The sequence below is a fragment of the Chenopodium album genome, chromosome 20, assembly GCF_948465745.1.
Source record: "Chenopodium album chromosome 20, dcCheAlbu1.1, whole genome shotgun sequence".
Lineage (NCBI taxonomy): Eukaryota > Viridiplantae > Streptophyta > Magnoliopsida > Caryophyllales > Amaranthaceae > Chenopodium > Chenopodium album.
In genome coordinates this window covers 38080625-38107439 of record NC_137853.1, presented here as the reverse complement: position 1 = coordinate 38107439, position 26815 = coordinate 38080625, and the positions used below count along the sequence as shown (strand labels likewise).

The 26815-nt window shown below is 37.0% G+C and overlaps 3 protein-coding genes and 3 pseudogenes across 4 annotated transcripts; all 6 read left to right on the top strand.

The window, feature by feature from the left end:
* Nucleotides 1–473: 473 nt before the first annotated feature.
* Nucleotides 474–6455, top strand: LOC145597879 (histone deacetylase 6-like). Its single transcript, XM_081654150.1, has 6 exons — nt 474–1160; nt 2802–3242; nt 3392–3534; nt 4481–4571; nt 4671–4809; nt 5911–6455. The coding sequence occupies exons 1-5, from the start codon at nt 573–575 to the stop codon at nt 4758–4760; spliced, it is 1353 nt and encodes a 450-aa protein (XP_081510276.1). The 5' UTR covers nt 474–572; the 3' UTR covers nt 4761–4809; nt 5911–6455.
* Nucleotides 6456–7472: 1017 nt separating this feature from the next.
* Nucleotides 7473–12150, top strand: LOC145598927 (uncharacterized). 2 transcript variants are annotated; one of them, XM_081655331.1, is made up of 3 exons: nt 7473–8783; nt 9359–9686; nt 12013–12150. In XM_081655331.1, exon 1 carries the CDS (start codon nt 7535–7537, stop codon nt 8555–8557), a length of 1023 nt encoding a protein of 340 aa, XP_081511457.1. In that variant the 5' UTR covers nt 7473–7534; the 3' UTR covers nt 8558–8783; nt 9359–9686; nt 12013–12150. The 2 variants fall into 2 exon arrangements, with proteins under 2 accessions (XP_081511457.1, XP_081511456.1); XM_081655330.1 differs by having other exon boundaries at nt 7473–9686.
* Nucleotides 10553–12989, top strand: LOC145597182 (7-deoxyloganetic acid glucosyltransferase pseudogene; annotated as a pseudogene).
* Nucleotides 12990–13707: 718 nt separating this feature from the next.
* LOC145599400 (putative pentatricopeptide repeat-containing protein At1g64310 pseudogene) lies at nt 13708–15620 on the top strand (annotated as a pseudogene).
* Nucleotides 15621–19647: 4027 nt separating this feature from the next.
* Nucleotides 19648–20946, top strand: LOC145596479 (putative aspartic proteinase GIP2 pseudogene; annotated as a pseudogene).
* A 2436-nt stretch (nt 20947–23382) lies between these two features.
* On the top strand, nt 23383–24743 carry LOC145599478 (putative aspartic proteinase GIP2). Its single transcript, XM_081655851.1, has one exon. The coding sequence runs from the start codon at nt 23383–23385 to the stop codon at nt 24679–24681; it is 1299 nt and encodes a 432-aa protein (XP_081511977.1). The 3' UTR covers nt 24682–24743.
* The last annotated feature ends 2072 nt before the right edge of the window (nt 24744–26815 follow it).

Below are 26815 nucleotides of genomic sequence, written 5' to 3'. Positions count from 1 at the left end.
TTACGACGGAAGGAAATTAGGAGCCGAAATGAACTGAACTGAATATTTTATGAGAGAAGGAAATTAGGAGCTGAACTGAACTGATTGGAGCTGATCTGAACTGAACTCAAAATAATCCGAAGAGAACAGGCCCTAAGATGCCGAGTTATTCATGTTGTGTCATGCCATACCTTGAGTTAGCCCAGCCGAATACCATCTTTAATTTGTATTTCATATTATATACATACTTCATTCAAATAGTATACATTATGCGAACTAGGTTATAATTTAATACTAAAAACTGACAATGATACCCAATACGAGTATATACAATTTTTAGGCCATATTCTCTTCGACTTATTTTTGCTCTGTTTCAATTCACCCTTTTTTTAGCAACAAAAGCAGGGCAAAAAATCAATCCGAAAACTAGAAGGAAAGCTATAACCTCTCGAGTTACCCCCTCACTCTCACCAAAATTATTTTGTGTGCGCTAGTTGGCCTAAAAACTTCCCCTTCCTTCCCTTTCCCCCTCTTCTCTCTTCTCCCTCCTTCGAAAAACCAGAAACACAAAAAAGCTTCCTCTCACTTCAACAATGGAAGATCCCGCCATTCACGGCGGCTCATCCCTCCCATCACCCGCATCAACCGACGCCCAAAAACGTCGAGTAACCTACTTCTACGAACCCACAATTGGCGACTACTACTACGGTCAAGGCCACCCCATGAAACCCCACCGCATCCGAATGTCCCACAATCTCATCGTCCACTACTCCCTTCACCGTCGCATGGAAATCAACCGCCCTTTCCCCGCCGCCGCAACCGACATCCGTCGCTTTCATTCCGACGATTATGTCGAGTTTCTCTCCTCCGTTTCCCCTGAACTATGCGGCTCTCTCTCTTCTTCTTCCTCTGCTTCTTCTACACTTGATCACTCCCATAATCGGCACTTGAAGAGGTTCAATGTTGGAGATGATTGCCCTGTTTTTCCTGGGCTTTTCTCGTTTTGTCAGGCTTCTGCTGGTGGCTCTATTGGGGCTGCTGTTAAGTTGAATCGGAAGGATGCTGATATTGCTATTAATTGGGCTGGTGGTTTGCATCATGCTAAGAAATCTGAGGCTTCTGGGTTTTGTTATGTTAATGATATTGTTCTTGGGATTCTTGAGCTTCTTAAATTTCATAGGGTATTGTGCTTTTCCTCTTCCTAACTTTAATTTTTGCATTTAAAAGTATATTGTACTGTACTTTCTGTTTTTGGGTCAGTTAAAATTGTCATTTTTTTTTTTTTAATTTAATTGATGAATTTGGTGTTAAATTTGGTTTACACTTTACAGTATTGATTGGTGTGTGTAAGTTGGAGAGGGGGTTGACTTGATTGGTAGTGTCATAGTATTCTGTAATTCTGTTGGTTGCCAATTGCAATTTAGCTTTGTGACTGTAGTGCTGTTTGAGCCTGTGGACTGTGTGAGAATTTATAGTGTTACTGTGAAGTGTGAACTCTCTGTCTAATTTTCTCGTGATCCGTTTGATTGGCGGTATTGAGAATGAATTTTGTGAGGAAAGTCTTGTATCAATGTCTATGGTAATGCTTGTCCACCCCTCAAGACCCCTAGTATATAATGGTTATTATAAATTTGTGTTACCATTCATTACCCAATTTAGATGTGGTATTGGGTGGTTACGAGAATTCGTGTAGGAAAACACATGTTTAGGGATGGAGTTGTGCATCACCATGGATATGTCTTTGCAAAATTACCTACAAACTCATTCCCATCACCTCTGGATTGAATTTCATGGTAAAATGATCTTTCTCCTCAATTTTATTGGTGTTTAGGTTTGGATAACTTGAGCTACTGAAAATTCACTTGGCATTTTTTATCTTTATATTTTGCTTTGCTCCTTTTTTCTGAGTTTTGATGATTCTTAATTGTTTGCATTAGGTGTTATTATATTATGAAGGCTTGACCTTGTACCTACTTGACTTGTTGGCTCCATTACAAAGAGCATCATGCTCAAGTTTTGGTAGGAAATAATGTGGTTGTAATATCTCAAGTAAGATGGAGAAAGGACTTTATGTGGGAAATGTTGTTTTGTTGCATTCCCCAAATTATTGATTAGTGTTTGATTTGATGACATTTGTTGGGATTTAGAGTTAGCAGACTGTGTATTTAGACTGAAGTGTAAATCGAGCTTTTCTATTGAAAATTGAAGTACCATCTGTTTGGTTGGATGACATCTTCTGTCAAATATTATTCAAAGTCTGAGATCCTTGAGAAATGGCAGCATGAAGTTTATGGCTAACAGTAATATTTAGGAGACAGAGGGAGAGCAGATGGGAAAAGAAGAAGTTGGAGCTTTTATGCTAATATTGCTCCATAAATATATTTTTTTTAATCTAATTGATCAAGTTAATTTTGAAAGAAAGTTTATATTCCTCTCACCTGGCTTTTGTAAGAGGGACTATGGGATAGCTTCATGACTGGTCTAGGGTGTAGGTATAGCATTCCATGATGAAGGGTAATTGAGCTTCTTGCTCAGCTATTTTGGCTAGCTTTTTTTACCTCTATTGATTTTGGGGGAGCTATGTGATACTTGAGTGTTCTATGCTGATTGCTGATAAAATTCCAAGTCCTGCCTGCAAATGTGCTTTTACATAAGGTCTTTTGATTGGCTTGTTCCTCTAATTTCTTGGGCTTTACATGTCTTTAGCTTCACAAATTCATCTTGACTATTTGGCTGTGTATTAATCCCCCTTCATATTGTGGATTACTAGGGTTTCTATCTACTTCTTTCTCTTTTCTTGATGTCACTCTTTCTTTATGCAGCGTGTATTATACATTGACATTGACGTGCATCATGGAGATGGTGTTGAAGAAGCTTTCTACACCACTGATAGAGTTATGACTGTCTCTTTTCACAAGTTTGGTGACTTTTTTCCTGGAACTGGACACATTAAAGATGTTGGAGCAAATTCTGGGAAGCATTACTCTCTTAATGTCCCATTAAACGATGGAATTGATGATGACAGTTTCCGGGGTCTATTTAGGCCAATTATTCAAAAAGTCATGGATGTTTATCAGCCCGATGCAGTTGTCCTGCAATGCGGAGCAGATTCACTCTCTGGTGATAGGCTTGGCTGTTTTAATTTATCTGTAAAAGGTCATGCTGATTGCTTGCGATTTCTCAGATCATTCAATGTCCCTCTAATGGTGCTGGGTGGAGGAGGGTACACTATTCGAAATGTAGCTCGCTGTTGGTGCTATGAGGTCTATCTCTCTCCCTATCTCTCTGTTTGTGTGTGTGTGTGTGTGCATGCAAGTGTTTTTTTGTCTGTCTCTGGTTTACACTTTGGCAACTTTAACATCTATTTATGTACTACTAGTATTTTAACAAGTTTTGTATGGTTAATATGCAGACAGCAGTTGCAGTTGGAGTAGAACCTGACAATAAGTTACCTTACAACGAGTATTACGAGTATTTTGGCCCAGATTACGTCCTTCATGTTGAGCCTAGTAACATGGAAAATCAGAACTCGCCTAAAGATATGGAGAAAATTCGGTAATCCCGCATTTCTTGTTTAACCTTATGAATTCAATTTTTGCAATGCTTTTGAGGATATTCTGGTTAATTTACTTGATGTCATGGACATTCCAAGATTTTGTTTACAAGATATTGATTTTTTCTGGCTATTAGCAGGTAAACAGAGCTTCCAGTTTGTAATTAATTTGCTTAGCCTGCTAGATTTTATCAGAGGACTGTGTTGGGTTCTCATCTCACTTCATCTGATTAATTAGTTTTTGTCTCCCTTTCCTGTTGAAGATTTGCACAGTAACTTTCTCTTTTAATCCTTGACCCTTTTTTATTCTTTATACCTTTGACAAGGGGGCTTTACATTGTCTTTGAGTGCTTTAACTGGAATAGAGTTGTAGATTGAAGGTGATGCTAGCCTCCCCTTGTATATTTAGATCTCTGTGCTAGTTAGATAAAGGCTGTCAGCTGTCACTTTTGATTCTGAATATGTGAGAGAAGATGATCTCAGATATTTAAGTATTGAAGTTTGTCTATATGTATATTTGTGTAGATTGTAGTAGTGTAATACTAAGCTATTTCATTTTATGTGCCCATATTTGAGATTTTTAGATGAGTAGTGCGGGCGTATATTTTCTGAGTTTGTGTCTTTATTTGCTTCTTGTCGGCCTAAGTTCTAGCTTTTGGGTGTGTTTTAGTGGTAAATGAACTTATTTTATTAATCCATTTATTATATACGAATTAGTTGTTGGAGGTTAGTATTCTAGGCTATGGCAATTAGAAGTTTTACTTGCTAGGAATTGCGATGCCCATGAAGTTTTCTTTTCTAGGAAGTGCCAAAGCTTGTTTGATTGACTATAGGTTGAATTAGTGTTAAATGTTTTTCCATTCTTTCACTGCCAACACTTGTATGTGTTAACGAAACTTTTTGCGCTTTGTCTTCTGATTTTGATGCATGCCCTTTGTAATGTTTCAGGAATATTCTTCTTGAGCAACTATCTAGAATACCTCATGCGCCAAGTGTTCCATTTCAGACAACTCCTCCTATCACAAAGGAGCCAGAAGAGGTACACTGCCAGTGAACTTTAATTTCCTCATATTGGTTTATTGACTATGTCTCCAAAATGTTTGTGATTTTGATCATATGTGACTTTGGGCTGGTACAGGAAGAAGAAGATAAGGACCAAAGACCAAAACCTCGCATCTGGAATGGTGAAGATTATGATTCTGATCCTGAAGACCAAATGATTCCTTAACCCCAAACCCTGAAACCTGAGTACAATTTGTAGTAAATGAGGACAGGATGTAAGTATTATTCTTCACAGCTAGTATGGCTTATAATATTCCTATGTTATACTTCCTCCGTTTTCTTTTACTTGCAATACACCTTTTAGGCACGCAGTTTTAGGAGATGATTAGTGAGGGTATACGAGCGATTTTATCAATATAATTTTTTACACGAAGATTTTTTTTTTTTTTTTTTTTGAGGGAACGAAGATTAGAATAGGGTTAAGTATCATTTGTAAAAATTATAATGAATAATTTATCCGTTTACATTACATAAACCCGACCTCAAAACACGTGCCACAAGGCTGTGTTGCAAGTAAAAAGAAACGGAGGAAGTATGTAAGTAATATAACTTGTCGTTTTGTGTCTTAACTCAATTCCATTGCCATAGCTAGAAAGAGGGAGTATATTGAGATTGATCCACATGAATCATATATCCCTATCTTCATTGAGTGTTATCTAGTAACAGACATATAGCTACAACCATTACTGCCTGAAGCTGACTTCCCATGAGTATTTTTAGTCCAGGGTTTTCAAGAAGGGAATTTAAGAAACCTACATTTGCGTCATTGTACTGTAGTACTTGCCCATAGTTGACTCTCTTAGATGTGCTGAAATGGCCAAATGGATGTAGTGTAAAGCATGACTGGGTCTGTGATACCAATTCTTTAATTTTGGGGCTATGTCTTATTGTACTCTGTCCCTTCATTTCTTTTCCTACTTCTAATAACAGCAAATGAAATCTTCTTCTGGAAGGGGATTGACTTACTCTATTCCCTTGAATTGTTAGTAGTACCCCTTTTCATCCCAGATAGTCATCATATACTAAGTATGGCCATCGCATACTTAAGTTGAAATTTTCTTACTGTAAGATTTTTCTCTGAAGTTAGACCCCCACACCCACTGATCCATTTATACACTCAATTTTTTACTTCTTTAATTAACTTTAATATGGGATGGAGGGATTCCTGTCTTTCTTGTATCTTTAGGTTTTCCTAGCTAGGGTTTTGCCTGTGTCACAAAAGGCTGTTGCAGTGCAATATATTACGCTGCACTGACATTTCTGGCTCTGTGATAGCAATAGCTAATATCAAGTGTGTTTTGCTACTCTTTATGCAGATGACATCCCAGACGTGGAATGTGAGAAAAAACACCAAGCAGCAGATTGCATGGCTCACTGGAGGAATGGCACTCTTATTGACATATGCTGGACAGTCCCTAAAGACCGGAGCTTATTTGACAAAAGGGAGACATTGTTTTTATCAGCTAATCAGGTGTAATTACTCTAGGTGCATCTTGTTCTGGGATTGTAAAGAAAGTCAGCACAACTCTATTATTGGCAGAACTGCCTCCATTTTGGACGAAAAATTTGCCAATTGTATCTTTCTCAATGGAAGATTGTTGTGCTATATGTTAACATTTAGCTAGAAATTCAGCTCAAAGTTGTCATGTTTGGTTACCTCTCTTTTCCTGCTCTTTGTGGTTTTAGATGATCAAGTATTGTCAATGAATCAGGGTTGTAGTTCGGGTGTGCTTGAGATGGTGAGTGGGGTGTTGACGATGTGAAGTAGCGTATTATGTGCCTTTTTTTTTTTTTTTTAATGATATAATTAGACCGGTGTAGTCTAGTTTCAGATTTTTATCATACAGAAATCATAGCAACTTCATTTTCTTTACCCCTGGCCATCTAATTCATTTTATAGAAAAGATTAGTAGAGAAGTTGAATTAAATCTGAGAAACCACTTGTAAAAGAATGTAACATTTGAGCTGAATTTGGATCTTTTTTTTTTTTTTTTTTTTTTTTTCCGAATTTAATTTATTACAGCACTAATCTTCACCAACTTTTCCAGGTTTTTAATTTTTTTTTTTTTTTTTTTTTTTTTTTTTTTTTTTTTGGGTTGGCAGCTATTAAAACAAAGCAAACACTAGGGCCACTAGGCTCCTCTTCTAGCCTGAAATAGCTAGATTATGGGCACTTGAGAATTGAGATGACACAGAAGTAACAAACTAACAACACTAATGAATGTCCAAACGAATATCTAAAACTATTCTAGTTTTTGCTCATTTTAGCTTAGCTTAACCTGTCTTTTTTACATACAAGTACTTGTATAATATGTGTTCTCATATTGTTTTTAAAGTCTATTCTAATTTTAATCGTTGTAGTCAAGTTGAATTTTGGCTTGGCAATGTCTATTTTTTTGTTTGCTCTGTAAAACTAGTTTTTCTAGTCTAGTATTCAGTATGTTATGGTTTTAACAAAAATGAGGTAGAAATTGGAAAATAAATAAACTTGGTTATAATTCATAGCTGATAACACTAGCCTAATTAAAAAAAAAATCTTACCTAACATGACTATAAACTACTCCAACATCAGAGATAGTTGATTTAGAACTACTTCTTTCGTCCATTGACACAAATCATATTTCTTGCATTTATTAATATTCCCTCCGTCCCTTAGTACAATACCTCTTTTGAGCATTTATTCCTCACGTAATAAAGAGAAAGAGACATTGTATTAAGGGACAGGGGGAGTAAGAATTATTAATCAAAGATTACCATAAATATAAAAATAAAAACTACGAAGTATAGTACTCGTATAAATCAAAGGGAGTATACTACTATGTATTATTGAGGTGGGAATTCCGTATATGTAAACTACTCTTGAGTAACCAACCACCAGGTTAATCAACTGATATCCACATTTCAGAGAAGCAGAGGACCCAAAAACCCAGTTAAACCTCCATGAAAACACTCTTTTCAAGCTTCACTCTTTCTCATCAATTCCCTCCAAATTCACCTTACCCACTTCAATTCTCCCATCATTCTCTGTCCTTCACCCCTCAAAATCTCAACTTTCTCTCTCCTAAACCCCTCTTTTCCCGCCCAATTCCCAAACCCTTATCCACAAAATCCGACCAAACCCACCACTCATCTCCTTCAAACACTCAAGAAGATGGAATTCCCATTGATTATGTCAAAACCCTTGTAAAATTCAAGTCTCGCTATAATTACATTAGGGTTCTAGAAGTTTCTAGAAAGGCTGACCACCCTTTTAGGGGTTCTAGACTTCTCCTTTTAGATGGTCCTGGAAACATCCATAGTATCAATTTCTTGTTTAGAACTCTAACTGATACTTACTTTGATGTTTTTGGGACATTGCCTCCAATTATACCTTCTGGGCCAATTGGGGTTTTGGGTTTTGGGGCTGGTTCAGCTGCTAAAATCTTGTTGGAATTGTACCCTCAAGGTGTAGTTCATGGTTGGGAGATTGATCCTGCTGTGATTGATGTGGGGAGGGAGTTTTTCGGGCTTTCGAAACTCGAAAGACAATACCCTGATAGGCTCTTTGTTTACATTGGTGATGCTTTGAAAGCTAGTGTTAGAAATGGGTTTTCTGGGATTTTGGTTGATTTGTTTAGTGAAGGGAGTTTGATACCTGAACTTCAGGACCCTTTGACATGGGAGAAGTTGAAGAAGAAATTGAGGGAAGGTGGGAGGATTATGGTTAATGTAGGTGGGAATTGTGTTGAGGCCGAGGATTCGAGGAGAGACGGGAAATTAGTTATGGAAGAGACTTTGAAGGCAATGTACGAGGTTTTCCCTAATCAACTCTTTGTGTTGAACCTTGGGACTAGGAAGGATGATAGTTCCCTTGCTCTTACAGGTGATTTGCCGAATTTGGTTGCTTGGAAGAAGGCAATGCCTAAGTCTTTGAGGGGTTATGTTGATATGTGGACTCCTTTTGGTGGAAAGTTTAATGCATGATATGCTTTAATTTAGCTACCCTTTTGATTAAGGAAGGAAGGACTTGAAACAATTTCCTCTTAGTGCCAATTTGTCGCGGTTAGGAGCATGTAAACACAATCCTTGTCAAATGAAGTTGGTGGGAATTTGGGATTGCAAGAATACTGCTTCTGGAGGATGCAGATTCCACTGTTGTTTTAATCGCTCTTGTATCCTATTGATTATGGATTTCATTTGGAGATTGAAGGTATGCTAGAAATGCTTAATCAAGTTGTTGTGTTTTGATATGTGTAGAATCCTTCTGAAAGATAAATCATATCATATTGTTTGATTGGTGAATAGACATAATATAGGAGTTGATTTGTAAGTGAAATATAGGCCCATCTTTGCTTTTCTGCTCAATTAGATCATTCAATTTATAGTTACTATTGGAAAATATTCTTTTGTGTATGTACTCTTGTAAACTGATATTCATATGTGCTATATCATAGACAAAAGATGGCATTTTAGTTGGCATCCATTTCTTGTGCAACCAATCTGCCAGCAAGTCAGCAACTGAGCATCTGCTTTTGGCTAATTTCTTATGAGTTTTATTTGCCTATTTCAAGTGGCTATTGTGGGAATTTGACTGAGAGATAGTTGATGTTAATCGAGCCTTTTAGTGTGAGGTTTATTACATCTCCTCGAGTCCTTTCCCTTTACCCTTATCTTTTAGTCATTTGGTCCAGGACTGATATGAAGTACCTAAGAGAACTGATCGCTGACTTTATCCTTAACTTTATTGCTTTTTATTGTTTGTGTCTAATCCTCTGCAACACTCAGAAGCATTACTTCTTGTTTATCCGGGTTGGCTGTGAGACTGTGAGAGTGGGAGCAAAAGATGCACAGACCATTGCGAGTCAATGAGTATTTTTTGTCAGTGTCCTGGTTGTGGAACCTCTTGTTGCAGCAAAGGTAGTGAAGGTGACTATTATATCACTTGGAAAATTGAAATTCATCTAGTCCCATAAGCACGATAGCATGCTTTTGCTAGCCATTGGGATTGAAGATAGTTCTCCAGACTTTGCACAGAGAAAACCTTGGTAGTCAACAAAATGCCACAAGATGCATGTTGTACCTTGCAGATAGATATGTCCGATTTCCCTGTTTGGTGAGTATTCACTCTTCTTGTTATTCAGACTGCACGCACTTGTTTTTTTCTGTTCTGTTGCCCCTCTTTGTTTTTTTTTTTTTTTTTTTTTTTTTTTTTTTTTTTTTTTTTTTTTTTTCCTATTCATTTTCACATTTTTTTCTGTGCAATCAACCGCTTTCATCCATGTTTAGCTGCATTGCGCATTGCATTCAGATGCAGATTCAGAGAGGGAATATAAGCATATCATCCACGATCCCCCAAGTTATGTAGGAATTGTAGCTAATGTTATCTTGATTTTTTTCGAGTCCATGGCATTGTTTTGTGATCTTATATAAACTAGTGCTACAAATTCTCTTATTAACTCCTGGCCCATATATAAAAGCTGTATTAGCCATTATAGAGTCCAATCATAGATTCCAGTTTCCACATTAGAGACAAAATTTTCCGCCTTTTGACATTAGGTTACCTGTCCTATAATCGTGTGATAATCTTTAATACAGTATAAATCAACTATTCATTTATTAATTAAGGAGTAATATACTAATATGCTAATAAGGCCATTATAGAGTCCAATTATAGATTCCAGTTTCCACTCTAGAGGCAAATTTTCCGCTTTTTGACATTAGGTTACCTGCCCTATAATTGTGTGATAATCTTTAATACAGTATAAATCAACTAGTCATTTATTAATTAAGGAGTAATATACTAATATGCTAATAAGCAATGATTGCCAATTGCTAATCGTAATATAAAAAACACTGGGATTGGGATCTTATATACTTGTATGACTCATTGAACATTTAACCATTAGTTAGACAATACTACGGTAGTGTAAAGAGTTAGAGATCATACCAAATTTAAACACCAAACATTTCCTAGACATAATGGAAGATCATCTAACAAAATATACTAATCCTAGTCCTAACATCCATACACCATCTCCATCACCACATGTAGTGATCTTCCCTTTACCAATCCAAGCTCCAGTCAACTGTATGCTTAAACTAGTCGATCTCATTTTATCCCTCAGCCCTGCCCCTGTCTCTGTCACCTTCCTCACCACTGACTACATCCACCGCCGCCTAGTACTCAACTCTAATGCGGCTGCCCGCCTAGTCCACTACAAGCCTCACTTTCGATTTGAGACAGTCCCTGATGGGCTTGGGCCCGATGAGAACCCTCGTAATGTTCCCCAGTTGACTATCTCCCTAGAGGCTCAGGCCCAAACTGAGGGTAGCCGGCTGAGGGAGGTGCTGGCTTTTGGCTCGACTGATGCTAATTTAAAGAAACCGGTGACATGTATTATAGCAGACGCTTTGTATGGGTGCATGGTAGAGGTTGCTAAAGAGTTGAATGTGCCCCTTGTTTATTTTGATACCATTAGTCCTTGTTGCCTTTGGACTTTGTTTTGTATTCCTAACATGCTTAAGGCTGCTGACCTTCCTTTCCAAGGTTCGTTCATTTCTGCTTATACTCATTTCATATTAATTACACACTTTAAATTACTATGTTTCACAACTTTAGATTTGTATTTTCTTATTTCACACTTTTTTAACTTTTGACACTATTTTCAAACATTATTTGGACTATCTTTTGTGATTTATAATTATGATTAAATATAGTTAGATAGGATTTTGTTGGAATTGTTTTGATACATTAATGATACTACTTTGTATATACTACCTCCGTTTCTGAAACTTCGACTCACTTATTATTCATGTGGTCAAAATAAAGTAACTTTGACCATATATTATGATTTATACAATCAATATAAAGTAACAAGTTTGATCTTATTATATTCCCCTTATGATGAATTTTCAAATATAAACTTTTTTAAAATTTTTATTTACACATAGCCGAAGTTATTAGTGGTCAAAGATGTTCATTGGAGACCGTGCAAATGCAAAGTGAGTCGAACTTTCAGGAACGGAGGGAGTATACTCCCTTATGCTTTTTTAATTATATTAGGGGTTACTCTCTTTGAGCCTTGACTTGTTGATAATTGGTTTAGTAGGTAAACTTAACACGTGTTGATTTGTAATTGGTCAATTATTTTTGGTATATATATATATATATATATATATATATATATATATATATATTATTTTTATTTTTATTTTATTTTATTTTTTTCCTCTATGCTCCCCTTTCCCTTGACCTTTTCTCTCACCTTCCTTTTCATGGCAGCCACCCCTTCTCCCCTCTCACACACATGGTTTTATGCTTTTATATGAGGAATTTTAGTGGGATGAGCTTATAACAAAGTTTTAATATTTTTCACAATCTAAATAAGTTCAAATTAACAATCTCTTCTCACTTTTTAGATTCATTCACTTGTATGTAGGAGATGGAGACTTAGATGCAGCAATAACAAGTGTACCAGGAATGGAAACTTACTTAAGGCGCCGGGATCTTCCGACCTTCTGTCGTGCTTATGATCCGAACAGTCCCGAGGTTCAAACAGTACTCAAGAAAGTGCAGAATTTTCCAAAAGCTCAGGGGCACATAATAGACACCTTTGATAAGCTTGAAGGTGATTATTTCACTCACGTTCGTGCATTATGTCCTAATGTATACGACATTGGGCCCCTTCATTTAAACCTTAAGTGTAGGATCCAACAAGAGACAACTAAATCGATTTCGAATAGTTTATGGCAAGAAGACAGAAGCTGCTTGGCATGGCTTGATGCTCAACCTGCAAAATCGGTCCTTTTCGTGAGCATTGGAAGTATTGCATCCCTGACAAAACACCAGCTCATGGAGATTTGGTATGGTTTAGTTAATAGCAAGACTAGATTTCTGTGGGTTCAAAGGCCTGGCTCGATTATCGAGTTGAATGGCAAAAATGAAATGAACCAGAATTTAGAGATTCCTGAAGCTGTTGTAGAGGGCACAAAGGCTAGAGGGTGTATAGTGAGTTGGGCACCACAAGAAGAGGTCTTAGCGCATGGTGCAATTGGTGGATTTTTGACGCATAGTGGTTGGAACTCGACTCTAGAGAGTATTGTTACGGGTGTTCCAATGATTTGTTGGCCTTTCAGAATTGATCAACCTGTGAATAGCAGGGTTGTAACCGAGGTTTGGAAGATCGGACTAGACATGAATAAGGATAATTGTAATAGAGTTGTGGTTGAGAAGTTGATCAAGGATCTTATGGAGACTCGAAGAGACGAGTTGTCAAAAAGAGCTAGAGAAATGGCTAAGCTAGCTGTCCAAGCTGTGGCTAAAGATGGAACATCCTACCACAGTTTGAATCGTTTAATCGATGACATTGTGTATATGCGATTTCCTTTACTAAACAATTCTCTCCAGACAGAATAACAGGTGTAGCTACAAGGAAGATGCTTGTACTCTGGCTACAAGTTTATTGGACCCTTGTACTCTGGCTAGTGGATGGCTACTTCCATATGGAAATAACTCAAATAAGCAATGTTCCTTAACGATCGTCTGCTTTAGTATGTTTTTGCTCCTTGGTTTGTAAAGAGTCCCTTATCTGCGACAGGTCCGGCCAACTCAAGTTTATCTTTATTTTTAATGTCAAAAGTTATTGTAAAGGTTTAAGTGTTAAAAGCCATGCTTTAGTTTTGTTCTTATTCTGTATGTTGTAAACTCTGATTTTATAAATACATTTGTTTTTGTTAAAAAAAAAAAAAAAAAAACGATCGTCAGCTTTCCTTGTTGATTTCGAGTATTGAGGGTGTATTCCGCTCTTAATGTAAAACCTGACCTTGCCTTTGTTCTGTTTAAGGGGCTGCTCTAAGTTAGGAATATACTGTGATTTACTGTAGCTAGTGAGTTATCTTGACTTATGCTTCGCATTTCTTTCAATCATTCGAATATAAATTAGAATAAAGGGAATAAAAATAATTAATCGAATAACATTTAAATAATTTATCCATCAATAAGTAACTCCGGTCACACAGTTACCAAACACCAAATATAAATAGGGTGAGCATTAAGGAATAAAGGGAGTACAGACTCATATTAAACTCGATTAACATTTGCGTCTAACCCGCAGTAAGCCGTGTCTCATTATTCCTCACTAATCAAGTAATCACTGTTGTGATTTGCGGCTTATGTCCTGTTCGAGCTCAAACTTTCTTCTATGTTCAAATTCAATTGCCACAAACTTTTTCTTCAAATCCCTCTTTCTATAAACTTCAGAACTTTTTTTTTTGACACAATTTTGATTAAATGGTAGTAGGAACCTCAACCATTTTATTACAGAGTATGATCATACAATTTCTAATTCAATGATCACACCACTTCGAATAATACTGTCCAAATTCTCAATACCCCATCAAACTATCTCAAACACCAAGCAATTACATGGCATGATTGCTAAAACCCATCTTTCTCTTGACCCTTTTTTTGCCACCAAAATCATTAGATACTATGCTCTCAATGGTGATCTTACCTCTGCACACCAACTGTTCGATGAAAGTCCTCAAAGAAGCATTTATCTTTGGAACTCCATTATTAGAGCTTATGCTCAAGTTCATGACTTTAAGAATGCATTTCATCTTTTTAATCAGCTTCTTAGGTCTGAATTATGTCCTGATAATTTTACTTTTGCTTGCATTTTACGCGCTTGTTATGAGAATAATGATGTTGAGGGTGTTAGGCTTGTTCATGGTGGGTTGGTAGTTTCTGGGTTGCAAATGGATTCTATTTGTGGTAGTTCACTAGTAAATGCTTATTCAAAACTTGGGTTTGTTGGTGATGCTAGTAAAGTGTTTAATGGTGTAGTTGATCCGGATTTGGCAACGTGGAATTCGCTTATACAAGGTTATGGGTATTGTGGAATTTGGGATGAAGGGTTGAAATTGTTTAATGCCATGAGGAATATGGGGATTCATCCGGATGGATATACGGTGGTAGGTTTGCTTTCGGCTTTAAATGAACACAGGTTGTTGCAAATTGGCCAGGAAATTCATGGGTTATGTGTAAAGAGTGGTTTTCTTTTGAATGACCATGTTGGTAGCTCACTAGTCACCATGTATTCTAGATGTGAGTGCTTGGATTCGGCGCAGGGAGTCTTGTATAGCTTATCTAAACCGGATATAGTCACTTGGTCCGCCTTGATTACAGGGCTTGCAAATTCAGGGGACATCTATAGAGCATTTTTGTTATTTAGAGAGCGGAATGTGGAAGGTATGAAGGCTGATCCTGTGTTGCTTGCTAGTGTTCTGGCTGCTTCTGTTCGATTGGGTCATGTTGGGCCTGGCTGTGAGGTACATGGTTATGTTCTTCGACATGGATTAGAGATAGATATCAGGGTTGCTTCCGCTCTCATAGACATGTATTCAAAGTGTGGTTTTGTGGACTTGGCCATTCAGGTTTTGAATGTCCTTCATAGGCAAAACATCATTGTATATAATGCCGCTATACTGGGTCTTGGCTCCCATGGAAATGCTGAGCAGGCATTTCGATTGTTTGATGAAGCTATAGAGAAAGGATTAATGCCTGACGAATCCACATTTTCTGCTCTTCTTCATGCTTGCTGTCAATCTGGTCTTGTCAAAGAAGGGGAGGAATTTTTCAGCAGAATGAAGGATGAATTTGGTATTAAACCTAGAAATGAGCATTATGTTCACATGGTTAAGATCCTGGGAATGGCTGGAAAATTAAAAGAGGCGCATGAATTTGTCTTGTGCTTGTCTGAACCAGTTGACGCCGGTGTTTGGGGAGCACTACTAGCATGTTGTGAAATGCATGGAAATTTTGCTCTTGCAGAAGATATCCTGCAGCATGTCTCTGTGAATCAAATGCATGAAGGTTCTCACTCAATTTTGCTCTCCAGAATCTATGCAAATCACGAAAGGTGGGATGATGTGGAGAAGTTGAGGGAAGATACGCGTGATAGTGGACAAAAGAAGCTACCTGGGTTCAGCTGGATAGGAGGAAAGATCTCTTAGCAATTTAGCATGTGGCACCTGAAGGTAAGGCTGGCTCATGTCATCTAGTATGTGATGTTTTGCTTGGTATATATTCGCTTTTATGAGAAGATAAATTCTCCTTATAAATTATTGTTTTTATCAGTCATTGTGTTGTGTTGCTTCTTGTTTGACATATTGTTTAGTGTTTGTTCAGTCAAAGTTTCTCCTTTCAGTATTGTTAAATTAAATGGCCTTCTTGGCTTCTTTTACTTCATAGTTCTTAATTTCATTTCACCCCCTATTCTCATTTATCCAAGGTGGCCATCATGTTTTCCTTGGTTTAAGTGCACAAGAAATGCTCAATCCTATACTAGTTGCTTATTAGAAACTTTCCCTTCAAATTGCATCTATTTCAACAGAGAATAGGATCATCTGTCAATCTGTGTTCATGGTTTATAATTCTGTGTACTGCAAGTCAGCCAGGCAATGTATGACAGCTTTGGATCCTTATGGGAGTTGGCTGCAGCAGTCACACGCAGGGTCATCTAGGCACGTACTGCCAGTCGCTTCTAGCTTCTACTAAACCTATGAGGATATTGAACAAGTCCCACCTAGCAGCATTCTCTTCCTTGGAGTCACTGAAGGTATCAAAAGTTTAGCTTTACATAGCTTGTTCAAATTGGCAAAAAATTATGCCCATCTCTTGAATGCTTCCTAGATCCTTGCCTAGTTTACCATATTACCTGAGCAGATAAAGGCTTGTGAAAAAGAGTGAAGGCTAACTCAAGTGGTTAGAGCTCCCCTCCCGGTTCCAGTAGATCTTAGGATCGATCCTCATCATTCGCCGGTTCACCCTTGTGGCTCTCCAAACACCTAAAAAATAAAGGCCTGTTAAAGGGCTTTCAAGTTATATCTATATTTTGTTGCATTATGCTCCATTGACTTTCAAGGCTCCTCACCTGCTTCTTGATTTTTGTTCCCAGGTACCATCAACCTCTAATAGGAGTATAATTACGAAGGCAATGACCTTGCATCCTCCCTGCCTGTGATCAGTATCCGAATTGCAGTGCTCCATTATTCAGAAAGGAAAGCCTTACTTTCTAGCAAATAACATCATTAAAATTCAACGACTACCACCATGGCTCCTACATTACTTACTTTTCTTGAAGGATAGCATATATTAGGTTTTCTAATAGGCAATATAATCTTACACTAGATAACACATCTTGTTCTGTAATCAAGTTTTTTTGGTCCAGATTACTGGCGCCTGGTTTTTTAAATGATGAGCCAGCATTTTAGAACTCTTCAAAAATATGGAATGTGAAATTAGGGTTAAACCCTGCGCTAGTCTCAGCCTCTCATCAGTCATCAGCCAGCCCCTGTTTATCTTCATTAGTAGTAATATTTTTTTTTATTTTTTATTTTTTTTATTTTTTTTTGGGGCCATACCTTATTTTGTTATATAATATGCTATGGCAATTAAATCTTGGTAGGTATGAAGTATCTCAATTCCACAAATTGCTTCTAAAGATGATGTGCAAGTAAAATATCCATCCTGTTTTCCTAATGTCTGATAAAAAAAAAATATTTTCAGCTATCCTACATATTGCTACGTGCCAATACCACTTGCATGTTTTCTGAAAGACTCCATCTTGCCGAAGACTTAGTGTTAATCTCTTTTTTCCCAGTAGCTTATCCTCTTGAAAGTATAAAAACTTTCGTATAAACATCATTTGATCATTGAGGGTTATCTTATTGATATTTATAGTCAGTACCAATCATTCATCTAGTTCATACTTCGTAAATTCTCATTTTCAGGTTGTCAAATGTCAATTCAAGCTCAAGAGGCTACTTGATTGAGGTGGTGCATGATTTCAAGTAAGTTTCCAAGCAATGATCAGCCCTGACTTTGTGTGCACTTGAAAACTTTACAGACAGACAGAACAATCAAATTTGAACAGCAGACAGACAGAGAAATCAAATTTTGCATGCATTTTATAATTCATACTACATTGTCAAGGTTACTGACTTGTATATTTGAAAGAGTTGCAGGAACTATTGTTGTTCCGTGTATTAACTTTTAATGCACGGTGAAGGCATCATCAAGAAAAGATGCAGTTGTGCAGCTTGCAAATTCTTTATCTGTTCTGCATCCCTGGTCTGGTCCGGTCTGGCCTGTGATCTTCTCTAATAGCAGCCTTCTAGCTTCATAGTTGCTGACTTGCTGCTTCATTTGAGGTAGGTGTTATTTTGAATAATTAGCCATTATTGCAGTTGTTTAATCCCTTCTGCATATCAGCAATTCCTGGTTTTAATAGTCTGGGCTATAACTGTTAAAAATTGGAGCACGTGAATTGATAAAACGCTGCTTGTTTCTTCATTTCTTGTGGGGTGATAATTCATTCCTTGGGTGTTTGGTTCATGGGTATAAGGTATGGGTTTAGAATGGACTAAACCCATACCTTCTTTTTGGTTTATGTTTTTAAGAGTTGTAACTCTATACCTCAAACCCCATACCTCAAACCCCCAAGGTATGGGGTTTAGAAACTGTAGTGGACTGATTTTCTAGGTTTATATTTCTGATTTAATAATGGAAGTAGATAAAGATTAAAGCTTGAATATTGATTGAAAATGGCCAAATGTTCACAAAAGGATAGGTTAATAGCTTTAGGCTATCACTCTCAAAATGGCTTTAGGCCATGACTCTCCAAGGTTTCCCTTTAATACAAATTTCTGCCTATCTTTTGCCTTTCCCCTTCTCTCTATTTATAGGGCCTGTTTTCATTGACTGAACTCAGCTGAACTGAACTGAACTCAGCTGAACTGAACTGAACTCAGCTGAACTGAACTGAACTGAAGGAAACTAGGAGCTGAACTGAACTGAGCTGAACTGAACTGAACTGATAGGGCCTAAAGCTAAGGACCATAACCTAATAATAATACTAGACTTCCCAAATTACCCCTCCTAAAGCCAATTTTTTACAGAATCGGCTCATACTAATATTTTTAGGTATTATACAAATATAAAAGAAAAAAAACTTCATTCTAGAATCAATTTATGTGGTATCAAGAATCAAGTTCTAACCTCACACCGCTTGCAAAACTAACACCTCCTGATAGAATTACATGTGTTGATGTGAAACTAGTTTGATGAATTAGATGGCCAGCAAAAAGAGCTGTAGCTAACAATAGGTGAAGGCTGGTGATTGGAAATTGTTCGGTGTGATTCTTGATGGCAAAACCATGGTTGTTAATGGGCAAAAGTTTGCACCTGTGCGTCAACATAGCCTTTAATCTATCTGGACTAACCAATTTGGCATTATCACCTGTCTCGGCCACAGAGCCTCAATAACATGTTTCTTAGAGCATGTGACGAGTATTTCAATGAACCGTAGATACATAGTTATTGATATTTCCTTTCAATTTGCCGGACATCACCGGTATTGTGACCTTATATATCGATTTTTTTGAACCTGAAATTTGATTTGACTATTTGTTTTCTATCAATTGGTAAAATTATTAAGTATATCACTCTAATACGATATTTTGTAGTAACGAATATATACTTTACTAGGAACACTTTGATAAGTTACTAAAAAGCTCATAGTACAATCTGACTACTAGAAATACAAAATAAAAAAGAAAGACAACATCGAACAGAACTAGTCACGTAGTCAGCTTGCAAGTGGCAAACTAGCCGAGTTAAATAATAGCTTTATTAATTACAGCATTGCCTCAATAAGAAGGGATTAGTATAATAAAACAAATCATATTGAAGAATAATTTGCTGCTCGTGCCACTCGGGGGAGCCCTTCTCTTACCCATTTTAGGGATAGTATAATGCAATCTTTATAAGATGAAGGGAGTATTATAATTATATGGATTAGAGTAGCTTGCTCTTTCTATATTTAATCTCCTTAATCTTTGTGTAATTTACTTAATTTTTATACGACATGTTGAGCTCTTTTTAAAGCTGAAAGGTGGAGGGTATCATGTACTCCCTAGTCTCTACGCTCCACTTCTTACTATAAATACACATTCACTAGATTTGGTAAACCCATCTCAAATTCAAAGCCATCAATTTCCTTCAATATAATATAATGGCCTCAACACCCTTTTTACTCAGTTTTCTTCTTCTCATTATCTCTGCTTTCTCCTTTCATTTCTCCAATGCCACCTTTGTGCTGCCTATTGTCAAGGACAACACAAAGTCCCAATACTTCACCTCTTTTCTAGTAGGAACACACCCATCCACTCGCGTGTATCTGGTCATTGATCTCGGTAATGAATGGTCATGGTTCACTTGTGACCTATACGGCCACAACTCTAATTCAACTACCTTCCACGAAATACCCTGCAAGTCACCAAAGTGTGAGCGCTATGAGCCAACAGGGAGTTTTTGTGCCGGTGGCGATTGCGGTGTTTTAGCATACACCCCATGGAGCGACGCCCTCTATACTGGTGGTCTCGCTGAGGATGTATCGAGCTTGTACAAGCAAGCCCAACAAAACTCACTAGCTCAACTCTCTAAAGTTAGCTTACCTGGGTTTCCTTTTACTTGCGCTGACAAAGGCCCCTTGAAGGGCTTATCACCTCGTACCAAAGGGATGGTAACTCTTGCAAGGGTACCTGTTGCCTTGCACTCCCAAATTTCCTCAACTTTCAAGGTTCCTCGTAAGTTTGCTCTTTGTCTTCCCTCTTCCTCTTCTTCGGGCTATAATGGTGCTGTCTACTTCGGAGGAAGCCCTAATTATATGTCTAAATCACTTATAACCACCCCACTTATAATCAATCCTAATAGCACTGCACCAATAAAACCAGAAGGAAAAGCTTCCATAGAATACTTCATCAAGGTAAGATCTATCAAAATTGATGGAACCCCATTACGCTTCAGATCCTCATTGTTGTCCTTCAACATCAAGGAAGCAGTTGGAGGGACTAAGATAAGCACTATGGACCCTTACACTGTACTACACAGTGAAATATATAAGGTTCTTATCAACGTATTTGTAACAAAAGCGACTGCCATGAAGATGACTAGGGTCACTTCAGTGGCTCCTTTCGGGGCGTGTTTTAGTGCAAAAACTGTGGTTAGTAATGCTAAAACTGGTCCATCAGTGCCAATTATTGACATAATAATGGATGGTAAAAGTCCCTTGTTGCACAACAAGAATGCAAGGTGGAGGATCTATGGCGCAAATTCGATGGTGAAGGTTTCAGAGAATGTAATGTGCTTAGGATTTGTAGATGGAGGTTCAAGCCCAACCACTTCAATAGTAATAGGTGGGAAACAAATGGAGGATAATTTGGTGGAAATAGACCTTGAAACTAATAAGCTTGGAGTCACTTCATCTCTTCTTCGCATGGGTACAAGTTGTTCCAAATTTAAAGGAATTTAAATAAGATATATACGAAGTAGATTTTATAGTCTTTGATTTCTGGTTTCATACTAGATCTCGAAAATATTCGATCTTATGCTAGGGTAACTTGTTTCTTTGTGACTTGTGGCTTGTGTCTTGTAACTTTTGAGGTAACTTTTAATGGTGAACTACTTAAGTTATTTTTTTAATCCATGATTATTATTATTATTATATAATCTATTTTATAGAAATTAAGCATGCAGCAATATAAATGGTTAAAAAATTAGCCATCTTGCCCGACAACCTGGGCATCCTCCAAAATTCCAAATACAACTTTTAGAAAGCTGAACCCTTTTTGAAACTCAATAATATGGGAATAACTTGAGATTTACTAGGTAAGGTCCTTATTGTGAATGCTGAATGCATATGCGTCGTGAAATCATAACAATGAGGAAGTGTATAATCTATGGTATACTTCTTTTTCTTCACTTTATCATGTGAGAATGATATGTTAGAATTTTCATTGATGATGCTCTTAGGCTATTAGGTTCTCTATATAATGTCATTTACGAGTTTTCTCTGATTAAACATATGCTTTCCAGAAGGCTTTGAAACAGCAGATCAAGGGGTAAAAAGCTAAGCAAAAATTATAACTCATCAACAAAACATGGAATGTGAAATTAAATTAGGGTTAAACCATGCTCTAGTCTCAGCCTCTCATCAGCCTGTCAGCCAACTCCTGTTTATCTTCATTTAAATCTTAGTAGATTGTACTCTGAAGTATCTCTTTTCTTTTCTTTTTTTTTTTAATTTTTTTTTTTTGGTAACATTGAACTATATTAAACCATAAACAAGAGTAATGGAAGAGTATCTCTATTCCCTAAATTGCTTCTAAAATGGTGTGCAGGAGAAATTTATCCATCCTGTTTTCCTTATCTGATAATGATAAAAAAATATTTTCAGCTATCCTACATGTTGCTACTTGCCACTGCCACTTGCATATTTTATGAAGGACTCCATCATGCTGAGGGCTGTTTAGTATCAATCTCTCTCGTTTTTTTTTTTTCTTTTGGTTTTATTTAGCATTATTGTTTCTATTTTATTTTTTTCTTCCAGTGGCTTATCCTCTTGAAAATGTAAAAAAAATTCGTATAAACATCATTGAGGGTTATCTTATTTTTTATTTCCCAGTTGGGCTATAATTTTTGGAAAATATGGAGCACATGAATTATTAAAACTCTCCTTTTTTTTTTTTTTTTTTTTTTTGGGTGATAGTTCATTGAGGAGATGTTTGATTCACGGGATTTAGGTATGAAGTATGCCTTTTAAAATGGATTAAACCCATACCTTGTCTTTGGTTTATGATTTTAAAAGTTTTAAACCCATACCTTATCCAACCCCCAAGGTGTGGGGTCTAGAGACTCAGAGGAGGTTAGAATGGTTCATACTTCATACCGCTAACTTTAGGTATTAAATGAATGAAAAATAAATTCATTCTAGAATCAATCCAAACATGAGGTATCAAGAATCAAGTTCCGATCCCATATTTCTTTGCGAAAAAACACCCTCCAGGCCCCTAATAGGCTAATAGTATTACCCGTGTATTTGGTTTGATGAACTTGATGGCCAATAAAAAGAGTTGTAGCTAACCATAGGCGAAGGCTAAGTGATTGGAAATTGTTCGGTGTGATTCTAGATGGCAAAACCACGGTTGTTAATGGGCGAAAAGTTTGCACCAGTGCATCGACATAGCCTTTGATCTTTCTAGACTCACCAATTTGACACCATCACCTGTTTCAATCCACAGAGCTAGCCTCAACAACATGCTTCTTAGAGCATGTGAGTGATGTGACGAGTACGTTCAATGCACCATAGATACAGTTACTATGAAGCCCATAGTACAATCTGACAATTAGAATAACAAAAATAAAAAAGAAAGACTACATCGAGCAGAACTAGTCAACCGGCAAGTGGCTATTAGTGTTAAAAAAATTGCTCTGTTAGTTACAGCATTGCGTCAAAAAGAAGGGATTAGCACACAAAATCATGCTACAGAACAATTTGCCACTCGAGCCACTCGGGGGAGCCCTTCTTTTACCCATTTACAGGAATAATATAATACAATCTTTATAAGAGGAAGGGAGTATTTACATCACTTTAGCCGTATTTTTAATGGATTATTCCTGTATTTTAAACAAATTAGAGTAGCTTGCTCTTTCTTTGTTTAATCTCCTGAATCTTCGTGTAATTCATTTAATTTTTATTTTATATGACATGTTGAGCTCATTTTTCTAATTTTTTAATGACATGTTGAGTTATTTTTCTAATTTTAATGAACATGTTGAGCTCTTTTTGAAGCTGAAAGGTGGGGGGTATCATGCACTCCGTAGTCCCTACGCTCCATCTCGTACTATAAATACACATTCACTAGATTTGGTAAATCCATCTCAAATTCAAAGCCACCAATATAATTTAATGGCTTCAACACCCTTTTTACTCTGTTTTCTTCTTCTCATTATCTCTGCTTTCTCCTTTCATTTCTCTAATGCTACCTTTGTGCTTCCTATTGTCAAGGACAACACAAAGTCCCAATACTACACCTCTTTTCTTGTAGGAACACGCCCATCTACTCGTGTGTATCTAGTCATTGATCTCGGTAATCGATGGTCATGGTTCGCTTGTGGCCTCTATGGTTACAACAATAATTCCACTACCTACCATGAAGTACCCTGCAACTCACCCAAGTGTGCGCACTATGAGCCAACAGGGACATTTTGTTCCGGTGACACTTGCGGTGTTTACGCATACACCCCATGGGGTGACGGCCTCTATGCAGGCGGTCTCGTTGAGGATGCATCGACCTTGTACAAACAAGCTCAACCAAACTCACTAGCTCAACTCTCTAAAGCTAGCTTACCTACTTTCCCTTTTAGTTGCGCAGACAAAGGCCCTTTGAAGGGCTTATCACCTCATACCAAAGGGGTGGTTACTCTTGCCAGGGTACCTTTTGCCTTGCATTCCCAAATCTCCTCAACTTTCAAGGCTCCTCGTAAGTTTGCTCTTTGTCTTCCCTCTTCCACTTCTTCGGGTTATAATGGCGCTGTCTACTTCGGAGGAAGCCCTAGTTATATGTCTAAATCACTTATAACCACATCACTTATAATCAATCCTAACAGCACTGCACCAATAAGATCAGAAGGAGAAACTTCAGTAGAATACTTCATCAAAGTAAGGTCTATCAAAATCGACGGAACCCCATTACGCTTCAGATCCTCGTTGTTGTCCTTCGACATCAAGGAGGCTGTTGGGGGGACTAAGATAAGCACCATGGACCCTTACACTGTACTCCACAGTGAAATATACAAGGCTCTTATCAGCGTATTTGTAACAAAAGCGACTGCCATGAAGATGACTAGGGTTGCTCCAGTAGCTCCTTTCGGGGCGTGTTTTAGTGCAAAAACTGTGGTTAACAACGCTAAAACTGGTCCATCAGTACCAATTATTGACCTTATAATGGACGGTAAAAGTCCTTTGTTGCACAACAAGAATGCAAGGTGGAGGATCTACGGCGCGAATTCGATGGTGAAGGTTTCAGAGAATGTAATGTGCTTAGGATTTGTAGATGGAGGTTCAAGCCCAACCACTTCAATAGTAATAGGTGGAAAACAAATGGAGGATAATTTGGTGGAAATAGACCTTGAAACTAACAAGCTTGGAGTCACTTCATCTCTTCTTCGAATGGGTACAAATTGCTCCAAATTTAAGGGAATTTAACTTTAATATTAAGATTTTATAGTCCTTAATTTCATGTTTCATAGTAGATCTCGAAAAATTGATCTTATGCTATTATAGCTTGTTTGTTTGTGACTTGTGATTTGTGTCTTGTAACTTGTGAGGTAACTTTTAATGGTGAGCTACTTAATAAAATTTTAAGTAGTCCTTTTTCTTAGAGTAATACCCACGGTAATTATTTTTTAATATTATTGTTAATGTTGTTATTATTAAATAGGTTTTAATGACAGGAAATTTGCTATTATTAATCTACTTTATACAGAGTAGAAATCAGGCATGCAATGATCTAAATGCTTAAAAAATTAGCCTACTTGCCCGACACCCAGGACATCGTCCAATACAACTTTTAAAAAGTTCATTTTTTTCTGAAATTTTGCATAATTTTTAATGTGTAGAAAAAAATGAATATTCGAGCTTAACTTGAAATTGGGTAAGGTACTTGATTAATTATTGTGAACGCATATGCGTGAAATTATCATTGTCGCAATAATATGGAGGAAGCGTTTAATCAAATGGTATACTTCATTTTATTTAATTTTACATACTTAATTGGGTATAAGTAAAACATATAATTATTTAATATTTTTAATTGCACATTACAAAGTATGTCACAAATTCTTAATAAGTTTTTCACATGATATTACCACTTCACATACAAGATAATTAATTGAGTAATAGAGGTTACTGTAATAAGAGATGGGGTTACCTTCATAGATGCGGGGTTAATCAAATGGGAAAATGGGGTTACTCTTTTATAAATAAGTTGAGTTATTCTTTTATTAGGCCAAATACTTACGTCAATAAATAGGGGTTAGTTGAATGTACAAATGTTTTTTTTGTTTTGTTTTGTTTTTGTTTTGTTTTTGGTTTTTTTTTTTTTTTTTTTTTGTTTTTGTTTTTTTTTTGTTTTTTGTTTTTGTAATTAGTATAATGAATTTGAGTTACTTGTATAGTTGTATATATTGACAAAAAAGGATACCCTTTATGAATAAACAAGATGCTCATACAAATGTATATCTCTGTAAATTAATGCAAGGTGATGAAATAAAATATGTAATGTTTGTGTATGGCTCGCCCCATGTTACTAATCGCTTGGAGATTTGGTACTTGATTAGTAATATTTTGGAGACAATCTCAAACGTAGTTATTATCGGAGACTTTAATCAAGTGGAATATAGTTCGGACAAGTTAGGGGGCAATTTTTCTATCCCGGGTCAATTAGATTTTATGAGTTGGAGGTTAGGCTTGGACTTGATTGATGTTCCTTTTTCCGGACCTCAATATACCTGGACGAATAATAGATTGGACACCGATCCTATTTTCGAGCGTATAGACCGAGCTTATGGTTCTTCCACTTGGTTTACAAATTATCCAGAAACCAAACTCTTTCATCAACCCATTCTTTTTTCCGATCATGCAGCTATTATTCTTTTGGATACAGCTGACCCTGCTACTCATAAACGTCCTTATAGGGTTGAGAATTGGTGTTTGTTGGCTCCTGCTGTTCACAACATTGTAGCTTCAGCTTTTTCTTTATTTTTCCCGGGCTCCCCTATGTATGCTTTATCTCGAAAGTTTTCTGTCTCCAGAGATCGTCTTCTAAGCTGGTGTGTTTCACACAAGAAAGCATGGGGAATTAATTGGAAACAGTTGGTTTTTGATATTAATCAAGCTTCATATTCTCTTTCCTCTCGTGCTGATATATGTCTTTTTATTTCTACAAAAAATGAAAAGATGGAAGAGGCTCGAGCAGCCTTTATTTTCTGGCAGCAGAGAGCTAAGACTAAGTGGGATGCTTTAGGGGACTCGCATTCTCGTCTCTTATTTTCTTCAGTTCAATCTCGTAAAAGGAAAAATAAGATTCTTGGTCTTCGAGATTTTGAGGGTTGTTGGCGCCAAGATTTTGATCAGATTACTTCTATTACTCTGGATTTCTATAAAGATCTTTATTCGGTCTCGACGGGTGCTTCCACATTTGATAATGACTGGTGGAATAGTCTTCACCTTCCCTCCCTTTCTTCTTCTCAGGTGGATCTTCTCATGCATCCTTTTTCTCCTGAAGAGATTCGTAGCGCCATTTTCAGCATTGATGACGGTAAATCCCCGGGGCCGGATG

Excerpts from the sequence above, each read along its gene's own strand:
- LOC145598927 (XM_081655331.1), top strand. The coding sequence starts at position 7,535 with ATGAAAACACTCTTTTCAAGCTTCACTCTTTCTCATCAATTCCCTCCA.
- LOC145599478 (XM_081655851.1), top strand. The coding sequence starts at position 23,383 with ATGGCTTCAACACCCTTTTTACTCTGTTTTCTTCTTCTCATTATCTCT.
- LOC145597879 (XM_081654150.1), top strand. The coding sequence starts at position 573 with ATGGAAGATCCCGCCATTCACGGCGGCTCATCCCTCCCATCACCCGCA. Across the intron at positions 1,161-2,801 it reads AGCTTCTTAAATTTCATAGG|CGTGTATTATACATTGACAT; the intron begins GTATTGTGCTTT and ends TTCTTTATGCAG. Across the intron at positions 3,243-3,391 it reads CTCGCTGTTGGTGCTATGAG|ACAGCAGTTGCAGTTGGAGT; the intron begins GTCTATCTCTCT and ends GTTAATATGCAG.